Here is a 15469-nt window from a genome sequence, read left to right as displayed (position 1 = left end):
CAAACTGAAACTGGTGGTTATATTTAAACGCTGATGTGCGACGGGGCCGACACTCACGCAGACACTGCGGCAGCATGCCGCTCCAGGTGCCGTTGGAAACGCAGGTCAGGACGGCCGGGAACGAGAGCTCGTATCCGGGCGAACAGCTGTAGCTCACGCTGCTGCCCCATTCGAAGTCGCTGCCTTGCAGTACCCCGTTGCTGATGGCAGGGGGCGCTGAGCAGGTCACCGCTGAGACACACGGAGAGGCGGGTTTAGAAAAAAATCTCCTGATTGTAAAATGAGTTGCTGACTTTAAGCCAGTGTTACTTTTCATTGCCTTGACCCGGCTTTCAATCACATCCAGATCTTATTCAGATTTAACCTTTCAATTCATTTGGATAACGGCACATTAAACGACTGCTGACATTGTTTTATGTGACTGATTTTATTAGATTTGCTTGCATTTCATTCATTTACCTTCCAGAAACACTGAATACAAAGTGAGCCAGTCGCTGTGATTATTTAAGCAGCATTTAAAGCTCACTCTATTGATACCAGGATGACAGGGAAGGGTCTAACCCATCCCTTCTAAACATCCCTCCACTCTGAATCGTTGTTCTTTAGGTGGGGGAAAACATATTTTCATCTCAAAGTGATCAAAGCTGCAAACAGTATGACACGTGTCAAACTTTAGAAGATGCATAGAAAAGAGCAGCCACCTTTTCAGGAGTGAAAGATGTGCTCCAAATCCACTCCTCGATCAACACGACACATCATTAGAAGACTTTTGGTTTAAAGGGAACCTACTTGAAGATCTCATATTAAGATAACTTGTTGTGAACAACAACATCAGATACATGTGAGCTCAAAGGTTTCACTTCAAAAGTAAAAGTCAGGTGCGTGGAGTGTAACATACACCATTTCCCTCTGCCATGTCTGTTAGATTTATTCTTTTATCAATGTCTCTTCAATACAGTCATGTTGCATTCAGTTCTAAAATTGTTTATATAATAAAACTCTTTTTAAACTCCTTTTGTTCCAACTTTGCAGGTTGATTTCTTCTAGAAATGACTCACATAAACACAGAGACAGTCGAGGTTTCATTAGCCTTATTTTATATCCAAGCTTTTTCTTTTGTTAACTTCTCTCAAGTAAAACTCGCCAAAGGAAACTGAGACAAACAAACTTTTAAAAGAATCTTGTCAAAAAGACTCGGCTCAATGTAACGAAAATGACATCTAAAGAACTTAATAGCAGACAGCTTTATTTAATAATGACAGTAAAATGTTCTGCTGCGTATTTGGTGACGGATTTTAAACAGTTTTTAAGTTACAAGGCTGTTGTTAAATAAATCAGACACTGATGGCACGGCAGTCTGTTTCCCCTTTCAGTATCTCTCTGCATGAGATGTTTTGCGCCGCTGAGGGCTTATTTGAAACATTTCAAAGGGGATGCATCACCGAGAACCGCCGCTGCTCCGCATACGTCTCCCCTGTTGCCTTCTTTTCTCTGTTTTTCAAAAGTCGGCGTTGCTTTTGCCGCTCACCTGTGCAGACGGGCATGTTGCCGCTCCATGTCCCGTTCTGGGTGCACATCCTCACGGGCGAGCCGTCCTCCTCCATCCTGTATCCGGGCTGGCACTGGAAGGAAATGTTCTGGCTGATGGTGAAGTCTTCGCCGTAGCGGAGGCCGTTGGCCGGCACGCCCGGGTCCCCGCAGTTTATCACTGTGCAGGTGAACAAGAGGGGTCAGAGTCAATCTAATGGGAGCAAGACGAAGATTACTGTACAGGTCGTGTTGTGTCACCCGGATAATAGGAACTTTAATTTGCACATTACTCCTTTATCTATGTTCTTTTGTACAGGTAATTCAAATGTTATAGAGGCGGCGGCGAGGGGGGGCTGAAGGTGACAGAGGTAAAGAATTACTTCTCTTGTCAGTCAAATCTATCTGCTGCTTTATGTTTGCTTTCCTTTTAAGCACAGGCACATGTTGAAGGACCTATTGATAAGTACTTAGCAGGATGGCAAAGTTCAAGATTCAGCTTCAAAACGAAGGATCATTTTTATTTTTTAAGAATCCCGGCTTGAAAATAGTTGCGACTGAAGCGAGGCTGGCGGTGCTGATTTCCACCTGTATTAACGGCGGCAGAGAGTCAATCCCTGAATAGCCGCTGGGATGACTTCACATTTTTATGAACCAACAGTGATATTAAAAAATGGCCGAGGCTGTCCTGGGACTCCTTTAAGCAGTATTAGGATTCCCCGGACTGTACTTTTTAAGGCACTGTCCTTCATAGTCTAATAGGCAGTTTAAATGCGTTTAAAGCCACACCAGATACTGTCATGCCTGTTAATAGATGTCGTGTAATCTACTGTAAAAGCCATTTCCTTTAGGTCAGGTATTCTTCTAAACTTTTTCCCCCCTCTAGGAGCCAATCTTAAAGAATTTGGATTTCTCAGCATTTTTGCTTCTTTGTCCGCTCCTGTTGGATTTTCTCACTCATTTCTCTGCACAGGGCGTTACGGATATAGTTGAACAGAAAAGTCATAAAACTCTTCATGTAGAACCTTGCTTATAAGTGAAGTTCACCTGTAGACACAATGCATTAATATACAGAGGCGTTCGGGGATTTTAGTTAGTTATTAAGCTTGCATTCAAACTGCAGGATTACATGTGAAGAACGAACGACGCGGCAAAATGTTTGCTCACTTTTTCTGCCAACTATCGCACAACAACTTAAAAAAAATAGACACACTGAGCAGCTATTATTCCATCTGTGAACACAGCACTGTGCGTGTGCAGATCACTTTAAGGGTATTCTAATGGCAGCCACGTTCAAATCATAATATGAACAACAACCACGCAAAAACAGCTGCGGTGTGACCGCAGCCTTTGGTGCTGCGTTTATTTTGACATTCCAGTCAACTGCGCAGCACTGATTAACACTTGTTCAAGTTTTCTTATCTTATTTTAGAGAATATTATACTTTATGGTTATTTCTTCTTGTGCAATTTCATTCCAGAGTTCAAAAAAAGCAAATTAACGAAAGCAAACAACCATCAAGGTTATTGATGCCGCTCTATAAAGTTTGCAGCAGAAGCATAAAGATTTCAGGTTCATTTCATTAGCCAGGCGAAGAATAATTACAAAGTGGGCGAATTACAGTGTCACACAAAGGTGGACTGGAAAAGTTATAACCTCGCATCAGAAAGTTGGTGATATTTCTAGGCTGATGTCGATGCCGAGCGAGGGTTCAGTGCACCGCTGCACTTTAGAAGTTCAAGATCAACTTAACAGAGATGCAACGAAACTGTACGGCAGGAAAAAAAAGCACATTTTCTTACGTAACAGTGCTCAGATATCTAAGATGAATCCATAATAAAGTCACAGGGAGTAGCCTACTGGTGCAGTTGGGCTGTGCTCCGGACCAGGTCCCGTTGGCCTGACACAGCCTGGTGGTGGCGCCGGTGAGCAGATATCCATCCATGCAGGAGTAGATGACAGAGTGCGAAAATGTCGTCCCGTCCAAACGAAACACTCTGCCGTTGCTGGGGGTGCCGGGGTTACCACACTGCACAGCTGGAGAGATGAGAGAGAGAGAGAGAGAGAGACAGAGAGAAAGAGAGAGAGAGAGAGGAGAAGCCTTGTGGATCCCAAAGAGTTTCGTCTCTGTGACAGCGGCTATTTAAGGAGCCATGGGTGGCTCCGTAACTGAATCAGTGTCAAGGTGCTGCTGGGTAAAGATGGGCCCGGATCAAGCGCAAATATCATCCTACGTTTACAGAAGGGCTGCGTGCCGGACCAAGTCCCGTTGGGGAAGCACATCCTCTCTGAGGAGCCGATCAGCTCGTAGCCCTCGGAGCAGGTGAAGAAGACCTTGGAACGAATCTTGAAATCGGTTTGTTCCCGTGAACCGTGGGAGGGGATGCCGGGATCGCCGCAAGAGCCCGTGGTGTCACCTACAGAGAGAGGGAGCGAGACGAGGAGCCAGACTCAGAGATCAGTCAGGATTTCCAATAAATTCCAAAAACAACTTTGAAAATTCATCATTGTTACACATATGAAGTGTAATAGTCTTCTTAGAAATAGCAGTGGACTGCATACATATGTTAACGATAAGCGGCGTATATTTCAGTGTGTGTGACCATAATCCTCACTCTGCCCTTGTACAGCAGCCCAGTCAGCAAATAGCATGTGACAGACAGAGCACACTCCTGGGAACACATACACACACACACACACACACACACACACACACACACACACACACACACACACACACACACACACACACACACACACACACACACACACACTCTCACACATTAGAAGACACACTGCCTCACAAAAGCCGCCTCGACTAATGTCAGACATGTCCAGTCGGCTCCGTCCGCGGTCTGAAATCTGCTCTGGGTTATGTGTGCATATGATTTATGTTGCCACCCAATTAAGTTCTCTTCATTGTGGCGAGCGAAATTAAATTTTAACAGTATTCATTTCCAATGCCGATCCTTAATCTGAGGTGTACAATAATACTTTGTGAGACGATAAACGGCTACTTTTTTTTGTTAAAAACGTCTGAAATGTTATTGCGGTTTTCCTCATACTTTTGACAAATAACCTAATTTCACAGTGGCTGTTTGTACTATACCGCAAATATCTCGGGGCTCGCTGCTAAATTGAGCTTACACATAGCAAAGACACAACACATAATGACATAACATCTTTTTGTTACGCCTCAGGATCTCAAACTGTGCTCCTCAGATGTAAATAAATAATACTTTTCAGCACTGAGTCATCGTTATTTGTCTTCAAGAAATCAGACATGTGAGGAAATAGTCTGTGGCTGGATGAGTGATTCTTACTTTCTGAATACTGGGAACACAAATATGCATGTACGTACGTGCATGCACACACACACACACACACACACACACACACACACAGAGGAAGATCAATCGAATTTAGCCATCAATTTATCTTTAGCTCCATTTCTTAATTGTGAACAGAAGCTGAGGCATTTTTTCTGCATTTATCAAACAAACAGAACAGTACTGCGTGCTGATTGAAGGTTTAAGGGAATCTCGTATTGGTGTTTTATTCATCTTCAGGGTAACAATGTTCGGTGTAAAGCCTCTCATCTTATTCTAAGCCATCAATTCTAAAATGCTAATAAATTTCTTGAAATTCAACTGTTACAAGTTTAAGCAGAAATTAGTACATTTCACGAGTTAAAATGACGGCAAGAATCAGGGAATTAACACGGGATTAGTGAATTTAAATTCAAATTGTATGGTCATCTAATACATGTTTTTATTTATGGTGACACAATTACTATCAGATCTCAACATGACTTTTTTGATTTGAGTCAACAACTGAAACCCCAATAAAATAACACAGGGACAATTGTGGCGTCTATATTTCTTGTGTTCTTTATTTTCTCTCAACCTCTGAATTATCATAAACAACGTTAGATCACCTCTCAGCCATCATGGCGCTGACTCACGGAGGAAGCGCTACTATCAACGGGCTGAGCTCTTATCTCCGCGGAGCCGCGGTGCGGACCTGCCAGGTAAAAAACTATGAATCACTTCGTCTTAAACTATTACCCTTCCTCACCCTGCATCAGCCGCCCCCCCGCAGGCAGTCCCTGTAAACAACAATGTATTCTTAGTTAACTCATCTGGAATGCGTTTTAAACTATCGGTTATATAAGCGGCAGCTGGGAGCCCCTCAGTCTGGAGAGCAATAATCGTGCCCCCAGCCAGCCGACTGAGAACCGTATAACTCAGATAGTTTGTTTATATGTGATGGAAGGTGCGGCGGCTTCCTGTCTGCAGAGAAAACCCAGCTCAATAAGCGGAGAGGTGTACATACGCGAGGAATCCTGCAGGGAAGGAATATGCTGGTGGGGAAGCGCTTCACAGAACTATTACTGTGGCGCGTCGACTCGGTGCAGTCATATTACCGATCACTTCATCACATACTGAAAATATAGCAAGGAATTAAGATTCTGAAGAGCCTACTGTATTTGTTTAAAGAACTAAATTTTTTTTTTTTTTTTTTAAAAGATCCCAAACAGCGGAAATGGGATTACTGGACCAGAAATGCACGTGGTTAAAAGTCAGGGACGAAGGTGAATGTGAGTGCAGGGGCAGGTTCTGCTCCAGAGCCCTTTTAACAGACAGACACTGATATATTCCCTCCTCATGCGCCGGCCCTCCCCTCTATACGTTCAACCCACCCCTCTTATTATCCCTCTGACTTTGGGAAAGAAAAAAAAAAAAAAAAAAAAAAAAAAAAAGATGAAAACGCCGTGCCTGCAGGATGTACAGGCATGAAGTGCTGCACACTCCAGCGAGTCGGCATGTTTGAGACGTCTCGCCTTTCATCTGCGACCAACTATCCATCCATCTCGCCTTCTGATACCGAGGACATTAGAGTCTATATATTCAATAGAGGTTAAAATGGTTACCAGAGCAGAAGGGCATGGGGGCACTCCACATCCCATTGAGCTGACAAGTCCGGGATGATTCCCCTTTCAGCTGTCTTCCACCCAGACAGGAGTATCGAACCGTTGAACCGAATGTAAACTTATCTCCGCTCAGCACACCGTTAGGAGGAGAGCCGGGATGACCACAGTCCACGACTGGAGATCCAGAGAGAGAGAGAGAGGGAGAGAGGGAGAGAGGAGAGAAATGAGGAAAGACGGACAGCTTTGGGAGATTTGTTGCAGTGGCTGCTGTCAGAAACAAAAATATATGAGGATAAGGTCTGGAAAGCAGAACCACGGCAGAGACATTAAATATCGCATGAGGGGAGGATGAAAAAAAAAGATCTGTACAAAAATATCTTGTGGAAGACTGTGAGGGTAAAAATCAAAGGGAGGAAGATACGAACCGATACACTCGGGAAGAGGTTTGTCCCACTGTCCGGTCGGCTGACAGCTCAGGACGGGCGATCCAAACAGGTAATAACCAGGGTTACAATCATAGAAAACCACCGTGCCAAAGGTGAAGTTGCCGTGCTCGATTTTACTCTGCCGGATGGAGTTGGCTGGGATGCCTGGATCGGAGCAATTGACCACTATACACAGAGACACACACACAGACGGACACACACACACACACACACACACACACACACACACACACACATATGGGAAGGAGAGATAGCAAAGCATGTGTTATTTGGCATGAACCAGAGAGGGTTAATTCTCTTCCCCCTCTCCTTTTTTTTTTTTTTTCTCTCTGGTGTAGTTCTGCAGAACCGCACTGGGCCTGATAAGAAGGACACGGAGGATAAAGAAGAGGCGATCTGAGCTGCGGTTTAAAAGGGTAAATGCAGAAAATGGCAAGTGATGATCAGGTGAAGCAGGATTTGTCTGGATCCAGCACTCAAGCGGTGTTGTGGCTCATTATCATTATTATGCTCCATTTTTAATTCTAATCAATTCTCTGGCATTTCATCCTGCGAACTGGCTGAGCGCCGGTAGCTGGTGTACAAACCCCGAGAAGCTCACGCACTGCTGTCTGATTGTTGTTTGAACAATCGGAGTTTGAGATTTGTGTCTCGCTGAAAAATAATTTTCTGTTCTTGAGGCTGGAGCCAGGAGAGGGTTAGAGGGATGCGGAGTATTAAATCTACCTCCAAACTTCATCAAACAAACGCATCATAAACAAGCAATTAAACTTTTCAGCTTCTGAAGTTTTAATGGCAGAGGTTTGGTTTTTTTTGTTTTTTTCACTTGAACAAAGTTAGAGGTAGAATCGGGGGCTGGATGAAAGTGGCGGAGCTAAAGGAGGAATGCAGCTTCGGGGGGAAGGTAAATAAAGATAGGCGTGAGGTGGGATCAAAAGTCAGGGAGAAATAAGGTTAGGGGTGAATACACTTAACTTTTCTCCCCACCTTTACACGTCGGGGGCGGGTGGCTCCACTGGCGGTTGGCCTGGCACTGAGCGCGTGCGGGCCCCTCCATTTCATAACCCCGGTTGCACACGAAGCTGACCACGTCGTTCAGGTTGAAGCCGTTTCCCACCGTGCGGCCGTATATGGGACTTCCTGGATGGCCGCAGCTGATCGCTGAAGGAAGGAGAGAATCATGGTGAAGCAGCTATAAATTATAAAATACCTGCATTCTGCGACAGCAAGTCCCCAAGATGAACTTTTGAAATCCGTCACATCTTCAACAACCAGCCCGTTCGATGATAATTAATGTTCGCCATTCACCTTCTCACGTCCCTGCTGACTCTTTAAGACCTCATGAATTATTTCCCAGTCGTTTGCGACACGTCCGCGATGCCTACCAGACGATTTTGCCCTGGAAAATTGTGCGCATTTTTTCGAGCATTTCCAAAGCCGAAGCCTCGTCTTTCGTGAGGCCTCGTGACTCTTATGAGGGAAAACTGTCAAAATTTTGTATTCATATTTTGGAAAATCTAATTTTTATGCAGCCCTGTGAAATTGGAGCTTAAGCAAATCTGCTGAATCAGAATAGAGCCGGGCACAAATGTATTTGTACTTTGATATTCTGAGACAAAAAAAAAAAAAAAAAAAAAAAAAAAAGACTGATTAAAGCCATGCATTAATTCATGTTGCGTGCAGCAGTGATTGTTGTCATTTTCATGGTGTCTTTTGTTCTTGAGATAGCGACTGAAATTAAAGATTGTTAGTGGCGTCTTGTCAAAACCACTTAGCAACACTACTACAAGTGAATGTTTAGATATAGGAAGAATTCAAATATATTACAGAGGCATCCACCAGTCTGTCTTCTATGCCTGGAAGACATGATGTCTAATCACTGTAGTCTTTAAACCATGGTTTTGGTCTTCTCTTGTCTTGCGTGCCGCTTTAGATGAACTGCAGAATATTACTGGTGTGAATTGGATTCATGTCTTTTTAGTGAATTATTTTAATAACCACTCGTCTCTTCATTTTATTAAATTCTAAAAATCCAATCATGTACAAGCATCTTAAAAAAAAAAAAAAGAAAAAAGTCTGAAACTGTGTTGGCAAGAAAAGCACAACAAGCACAATCTGGGCCAAATTTCTCAGCCTTTCCTTCAACTATTCATAAATATTCATACGAGAGTCAGATCACTGAGATGACATAGCTGCTCTCCCAATTTAGGGTCATTATTTTGGAAATATTGGGTCTCGCCATCCTCTGTGATGGCACTGAGCGTCCTTTGCTTACCATTGTGCATCGTAATTATTCATCCTGTTACCTCCCCTCAGCGAGCAGGGCCCGGGTTCATCTGCTCCTCCAACTTTGAACACGTCGCCCGGCATGTGCTCATACTTTATAGTCTCTTTCAAACTATCAATATGTTTAAGGCTGTTTTAGTGTCAATGATTTATTAGTGTTGCTAATGCTGGGATCTTTCTGGTGGTTCTGTAAGATCTTTATAGCTTGTGGAAATTCATGCGGCAACAATACAATTTAAGACCCAGTCGATTCCATTCAGTGTAAATGATATGTGATCGCCTTTGTGTTTTCTGAATATAGAAAGACAAAAGAGTGAAATTCTTAAAATACCCTTCGGTGACACCCTGGGGTGAAAACTTCCCATTTCCATTTCAAATATCTCAATGAGCACATTATAAAGGGATGAATTAATCAGGCCTGACAGGAGAGGTAAAGGAGAGGAGAGCATAGCGTCAGTAAAGTAGAGCTGGAAAGAAAGAACAGCAACAGAACAAGCCGTACAAAAAGCTGATGGAAAAGTGGCGCTACCCTTGAATTATTTCTTTAATCATGATTTCTTCTCAAAAGAAGACCTCAAGGAGGTTTTCAGACATGTTCTATATGGGATATGATGAGGATCAGGGAAGACAGGAAGCAGGAGACAAACAGTGTGATCGGCAGGAATCCCAAGTTAGTTTCGGTATCCGAGACTTAAATTAATCTGACACCGTCAGCATGGCCTGGAGCTTCGCTCACAACTTTGCATGCATGCGCATGTTCACACATGCATTTCAACCCAGACTCATCACCATTCTGTGTTTGTGTCTCCAAACAAGAGGCTCTCATCTCCATAATTACAGTATAATTTGGCTGTAAAATGATTTCCCTCAATAACTCCTGCATGAATAACCCCAATAAGAGCGGCATGGCACAGAAAGACTCCCAGATATGCCGACTGATACACACACACACACACACACACACACACACACGCACAAACACACAGATATACAAAAGCTGCCTATAAACTCCCCGCACTGAGCATTCATCTTTGTTTTAATCAAAACCAAAAAAAAAAAAAATCTCTGTCTCCCTACAAATGCAAACACTACAACAACACTTCTGTCTTTTGAACATAGTCCCAATTTAGTGAACAAATGGGCTGTCTCTTCTGGGAAAAGAGGCCAGTAATTGGCTTCATCATCTCCACCTCAACTCTGCCTGTGCGCTGCCTAGAAACATTCAAGACGCTCACAGCCAGTGACCAATTTTAGAAGATTTTCACAGTAGCCTGGACATGTCGGAGCCTTCTGTTTTATCCTCAAGCACAGCTGTTTATCTCATTCACACCGAACTGGCAGTTTTGGCCCTCTGGCCCTTTATTTATAAGTCTGCTGGTGTGAATCTACAGATCCTGGGGACTTTGAGTGAATAGCTCTGCATGGGCGCATTTTTCAAACACAAATCACATGTCAGCCATTGTAAGAAATGCTTTTTTTTAAAATCATTAGTTATTTCCTTTTCTTTTTAATTTGGACTTTGCAATCCTTGAGTGGAACTGGAGTGGGTTAGAAACCCCCTCGGTACAGGATCCGGTGCTGTGCTCGTACCGTGCCTTAGATCTCGCACCACTTCTGCTCATGAATATTCAGGAGTATTTTTAGATTTATGCTAACACTCACACCAAAAGAACTCAAAGTCTTACCAAGTTTTTTTTTTTTTTCTGTTTAGTTACCAAATATATCCATGTTGTCTTCTGGATGTGCTGCATGGATGGAATGTGAATACATTTAGGAGTGTCTTGATTTCAGTATGTAGAATAATCACAGGCTCATTACATCGAGCATGAAGAGATATTCCAGCTGACCACTGCACAAACGCAACATTAACATCAAAATCAAGTCTTTTATAGATTGGTGAGAAAAAAAAAAAAAAAATCTTAAGACTTTTCCCCCCAGGGAGATGTTTTTTCATAAAAAACATTAACAGCACAGATGATCACAACAAACACGACATATTTCTTCTTATGTAGCAAAATAATGGCCGCTCTTTAGCCAGTGCGGGCTGCCTTAAACCAGAGAGATTTGATGAAATAGCTGTTTCTGAATAGATAAAATGGATAAATCTGAAAGTAAAATCATCCAATTGTTCATCCTCATACAAGAGAGAAGCTGTTGAGTCGTTCTGAGTTTTTTCTTCTTTTAAACAGATAAAACTCACAGTAGTTGAGACTGTTTGGTAAAATGTTCTACATTTAATGTGTATATTAACAATGACCACAGCCTTGATCATTACCTTGGGTTATAAAAGTCATTGAAAACTTATCATTGTGGTTTTTCTTTTTTACTTTTTACAGCTATAAGTGCACTTTGCAGAAAACATTTCATATCGAATAAAGAAATACATCCACTGAACAGCACAAACTTCCCCAAAAAATTGCTTCTGGTAGATTTATGATGAAGTGTTTCTTTTGTCATCACACAACAACAGCAACATGACTGTGGCTGCTTTTTCTTCAGAAAAACTGTACAACATCCCATCATTTCCAATACTACACCGCTGACTTTGTTATTCTCCATCGACTGAATCTCCCTTGTCCAGCTTTAGATTACGGTTTCTTCATTGCTACCCAATATGTTTTTATTCTATTTACAAAGCGGCTCGACTTCAATTCAAACTTCTCCATCAATAAAAACCCTGTTAAACCTCAAATAACGGATTTCATTGCATTCTGCTTGATAAAGCCGTGTAGTTTTGGTGCTGCAAGAATCAAACTTACTCCACAGCTAGAAAAACCCCTTGCTTGTGTTGACCTGGCTTTCCGCCGCTCCATGTTTATTCTATAAGAACACCTGGGAAATGCTGCACGCTGCAGTGAATCTTAGTTTGTCAAAAATGAAAACTCTCTCATTGCCATGCCTCCGAAGTGATTTGTAAGATGCACGATATTGATTCCTCAACTTCAAGGATGAAATGCTGAGGTCTTTATCAAACCTTACTCCCGAATCGCCTCCACTTGACTCCAATTTGTCTGTTTGACATCTGCGGTAGCAAACGACCGAGTCTCTCACAGCATCGCTGGTGATGTTCAGTAATTACAAAACAATCATGCATTTTGTTTTTTGTTCTTTGCTTACATATACAAATGGGCAGCTGTCCAGACCACTGGTTGTCTTGGAGGCAGATTCGAACCGACGATCCAATCAGCCGGTAGCCGGGCAGACACTGGTACACCACCGTGTCGCGGTAGCCGTAGTTTTCCCCGATCACCTGGCCGTTCACGATGCCCTCTGGGATCCCACAGTGACCCGCTGAAAGCCAGACACAGAAACTGAAATCAGGCATTCAAACGTCACAAATCAACTTTGCGTTCGTCATATTTCTTTATATTTTCCATTCAGTGACATGTTTGCTTGGTTTCAAGGTGGATCAGTGTTATCATGGGCTGCACAGCGAGTGTGAGACGGCCCCCAGTTCGAATTTTCTGTACAGTTTGCAGGTTCAGACTCTATTTTATTCAGTTCAAAAACTTGCGGAGGATAATTGGTGATCCAAAACTGGCAGATGTGGAGGTGTGTGTGTGAAGGGAAGAACTCACACACTTCCTCCCTTCACCCAGACTCAACCTCGCAGCCGTTTTGAGCCAATTAGATCAAATCAATAATTTAGAATTAATAGAGCATTAATAACACTACTGGTCACGATACAACATCAACCTTGTTTGGTTTGTTGCAAGGACATCCGCTGAAATCTCACCGCTTTCTCAGTGTTATTACTGTGTTTCACACTCGTGATTGAGAGCAAACGCACATCGGGAAACATCAAAGTGAGTTTTCTGCCACAAATTGGATCAGCGCTCACTCGTGATGAAGGCTCAGGTGGTCAGCAGACATGAAAACATTCTTTCACGTCCGTGCTCCATCCACTTCTCCCGACATTTTTTCACCTCTCGAATGAAGACACGACGACTGAAAGCACACCTGCGCTTTTAAGAAATCAGCGCTTGGTGAGAGTTTAACGAATGGGGTTCAGGAGCTGCGGACTTCCTGATCAGATTCATTCACGGGGATTCGTTTGATTCTTGTCCCAAAAAAAGGCAACGTGAGTTTTCTGGTCTGGCAGGTTTTAGATTGAGTTCTGATTTTATTTTTTCAGAGTGAACAATAAAAAAAAAAAGAACTAGATCTCAGGTGCCAGCAAAGGCTCACAATTTAAAAAGGAAAAAGAAGGTTTGCTTTGTCGTTTCGCACTGTATTTGACATGTTTTTTGGGTCACCAAAAACCACTATTTTAAAGTTTCGATTATGTTGCAGACAGCTTTGTGGTGAAAAGATGGAGCCAGTTCAGAACTTCGTGAATGATTGTGAAGAAAAATACACTTCAAAGCTATATTTAGTTTGTTTTCAAAGATTTGAAGATGTGTGAAATCCTAAGATCGGCCCGTCAAAGGTTTTATATGTCATAACATTCAAATAACTGAAAAACAAAATTAATGAACAAAACATGCACAATGAAATTAGTATTGAAGGACATAAAGAAAAGCTATTGGAAGAAAATGCTGCTTTTGGCAGTTTTCGGGCCTATATTTAACAATCTTTTGACAGAATTATACCTTTTCATCAGTTTAGGTTAACTTTTCATTGAAATCTTCTTTTAAAAAATGTATTTCATATCCTCCTCCAGCCTCTGAAGTATTCTGGGAAGCGCTGTTTTTACAGAGGCTCCCTGGAGAAGTGACAGCGCCGTGTCATAACATCTGGTACCTCCGGCTGACACGGTGACAGTAGAAAGCTACTGTCTCTCTGTGAGGATGTTTATTTATACGGGAAAGAAAAATTCAGAATGAATTCCGTGAGAGCACGGGAGAGGCTTGTTGGGCGAGGTGGTGGAGGTCAGGGAGGCAGCAGCTGCTCAGACGGACAGGAGGCGCAGGGCACATACCCTCCTGTGAAACCTGCCCTCATTAGACCGACTTGAGAAACCTCATCTGTCCAACTCCTCCTCTAACAGGCCGGTTTTCAGCGTGTGTGTGTGTGTTTTTCCGTCAATCCCAAACCTTAAATTTGAAGTCGAGTTGCTACGACAGCGTAGAAACTGTTAATTGTGTTCTTGAGTTTGGCAGGAGTTCTGTATGTACATACCTAAACACCGTGTTTCCGTTCCGCTCCAGAGGCCGGACGACAGGCACTCCCTGACGGCCGACCCCACCAGCATGAACCCGGCGTCGCAGGTGAAGATGGCCGTCGCTCCGAACGTTGTCTGGGTGCCGATCTTCTTCCCGCTGGGCGGAGACGGCAGCTCGCCGCACGAGATAACTGAGACACACGGTCGGACGCAGGCAATTTAAAAGCTGCCGTGCTCTTGGTTTGGTGCAAAGTTAATTCACACAGCTGTTCCAGCTCATTAGTTTCAGTGACAAATGCTCACAGTGCTGGGAAGCACTTTAATCTGAAAATCCAGTGCCAATATTGTGCTCCTTGTTTTTTTTTTTTTAATATTCTGAAATGCCCGGTGAAGATAAAACCTGATTTCACAAAACAGCAAGAATAATTCCAAAAATCAATTAATAACTATAAGTGGGGGAAAAAAAGAAAAAAAAAATCTTCTGGTGATTTCAGAAGACAGTTAATGGGCATTACTTCACCATAGGTTTTAGATCAGGGGTGGGCAATTAATTTTCCCCAGAGGCCACATGAAAACTCCAGAGTTGCTGCAGAGGGCAGAGCCATTAGTTGACATCAGTTCTGCTCAATATTTTTCTATATATTTCTCTAAGGAGAGCAGCTGGTTGGAGGAATTGAGAAGCTGCTCTTCTGCTTCAGAATGTCTGTGTGACGTCTTTCTGGTGATAATTATTCAAACTTTTATCCTCCAACACTGAGATGAGTTCCCTCAAAATAAAGCTTCACCTTTGATTTCAGTGAATAATTAAATGTATAGAGTAATACTTCTGCATAAATCATCCTTTTTGTCATATAATGAGGTGATGAGGCTGCAGGGTGATGGCCGTTGGCTCCGCACAGCGCTGAGGATAACCCACCTTGGCAGTGCGGCCTCTCGTTCCTCCAGCTCCACACGCCGTTGGGTAAGCACTCGATGTGGGCGGGGCCGAGTCTGTAGTACCCTGGGTCGCAGGTGAACACGATGCGAGTCCTGTACTCGTAGTGGGAGCCGTTGACGATCCTCCATCGGCCGTGTTCCAGGGAAAACGATCCGATGCTGGGACAGACCACCACTACAGACACAGATGGAGACATCTGCTTACGTCTGGAATATATACAGCGCATATAAAGAAGG

General features: G+C 43.1%; 1 protein-coding gene across 2 annotated transcripts in view; it reads right to left on the bottom strand.

The window, feature by feature from the left end:
- Positions 1–15469, bottom strand: part of csmd3b (CUB and Sushi multiple domains 3b) — a 337669-nt gene that overhangs the window by 16025 nt on the left and 306175 nt on the right. The window contains exons 55-64 of one of the 2 annotated variants that reach the window (XM_030120514.1): positions 15213–15407; positions 14314–14487; positions 12310–12483; positions 7894–8067; positions 6886–7071; positions 6461–6634; positions 3762–3944; positions 3388–3564; positions 1529–1708; positions 58–231 (exon numbers count right to left, since the gene is read on the bottom strand). In XM_030120514.1, the coding sequence (XP_029976374.1) occupies positions 58–231; positions 1529–1708; positions 3388–3564; positions 3762–3944; positions 6461–6634; positions 6886–7071; positions 7894–8067; positions 12310–12483; positions 14314–14487; positions 15213–15407 (1791 nt within the window). Of the gene's footprint in view, positions 1–57; positions 232–1528; positions 1709–3387; positions 3565–3761; positions 3945–6460; positions 6635–6885; positions 7072–7881; positions 8068–12309; positions 12484–14313; positions 14488–15212; positions 15408–15469 lie in introns of both variants that reach the window. The other variant, XM_030120513.1, reaches the window with a different exon arrangement.

Source organism: Salarias fasciatus, chromosome 22, assembly GCF_902148845.1.
Source record: "Salarias fasciatus chromosome 22, fSalaFa1.1, whole genome shotgun sequence".
Lineage (NCBI taxonomy): Eukaryota > Metazoa > Chordata > Actinopteri > Blenniiformes > Blenniidae > Salarias > Salarias fasciatus.
The sequence above is the reverse complement of the archived record's forward strand: the minus strand, read 5'-3'. Positions and strand labels throughout refer to the sequence as shown.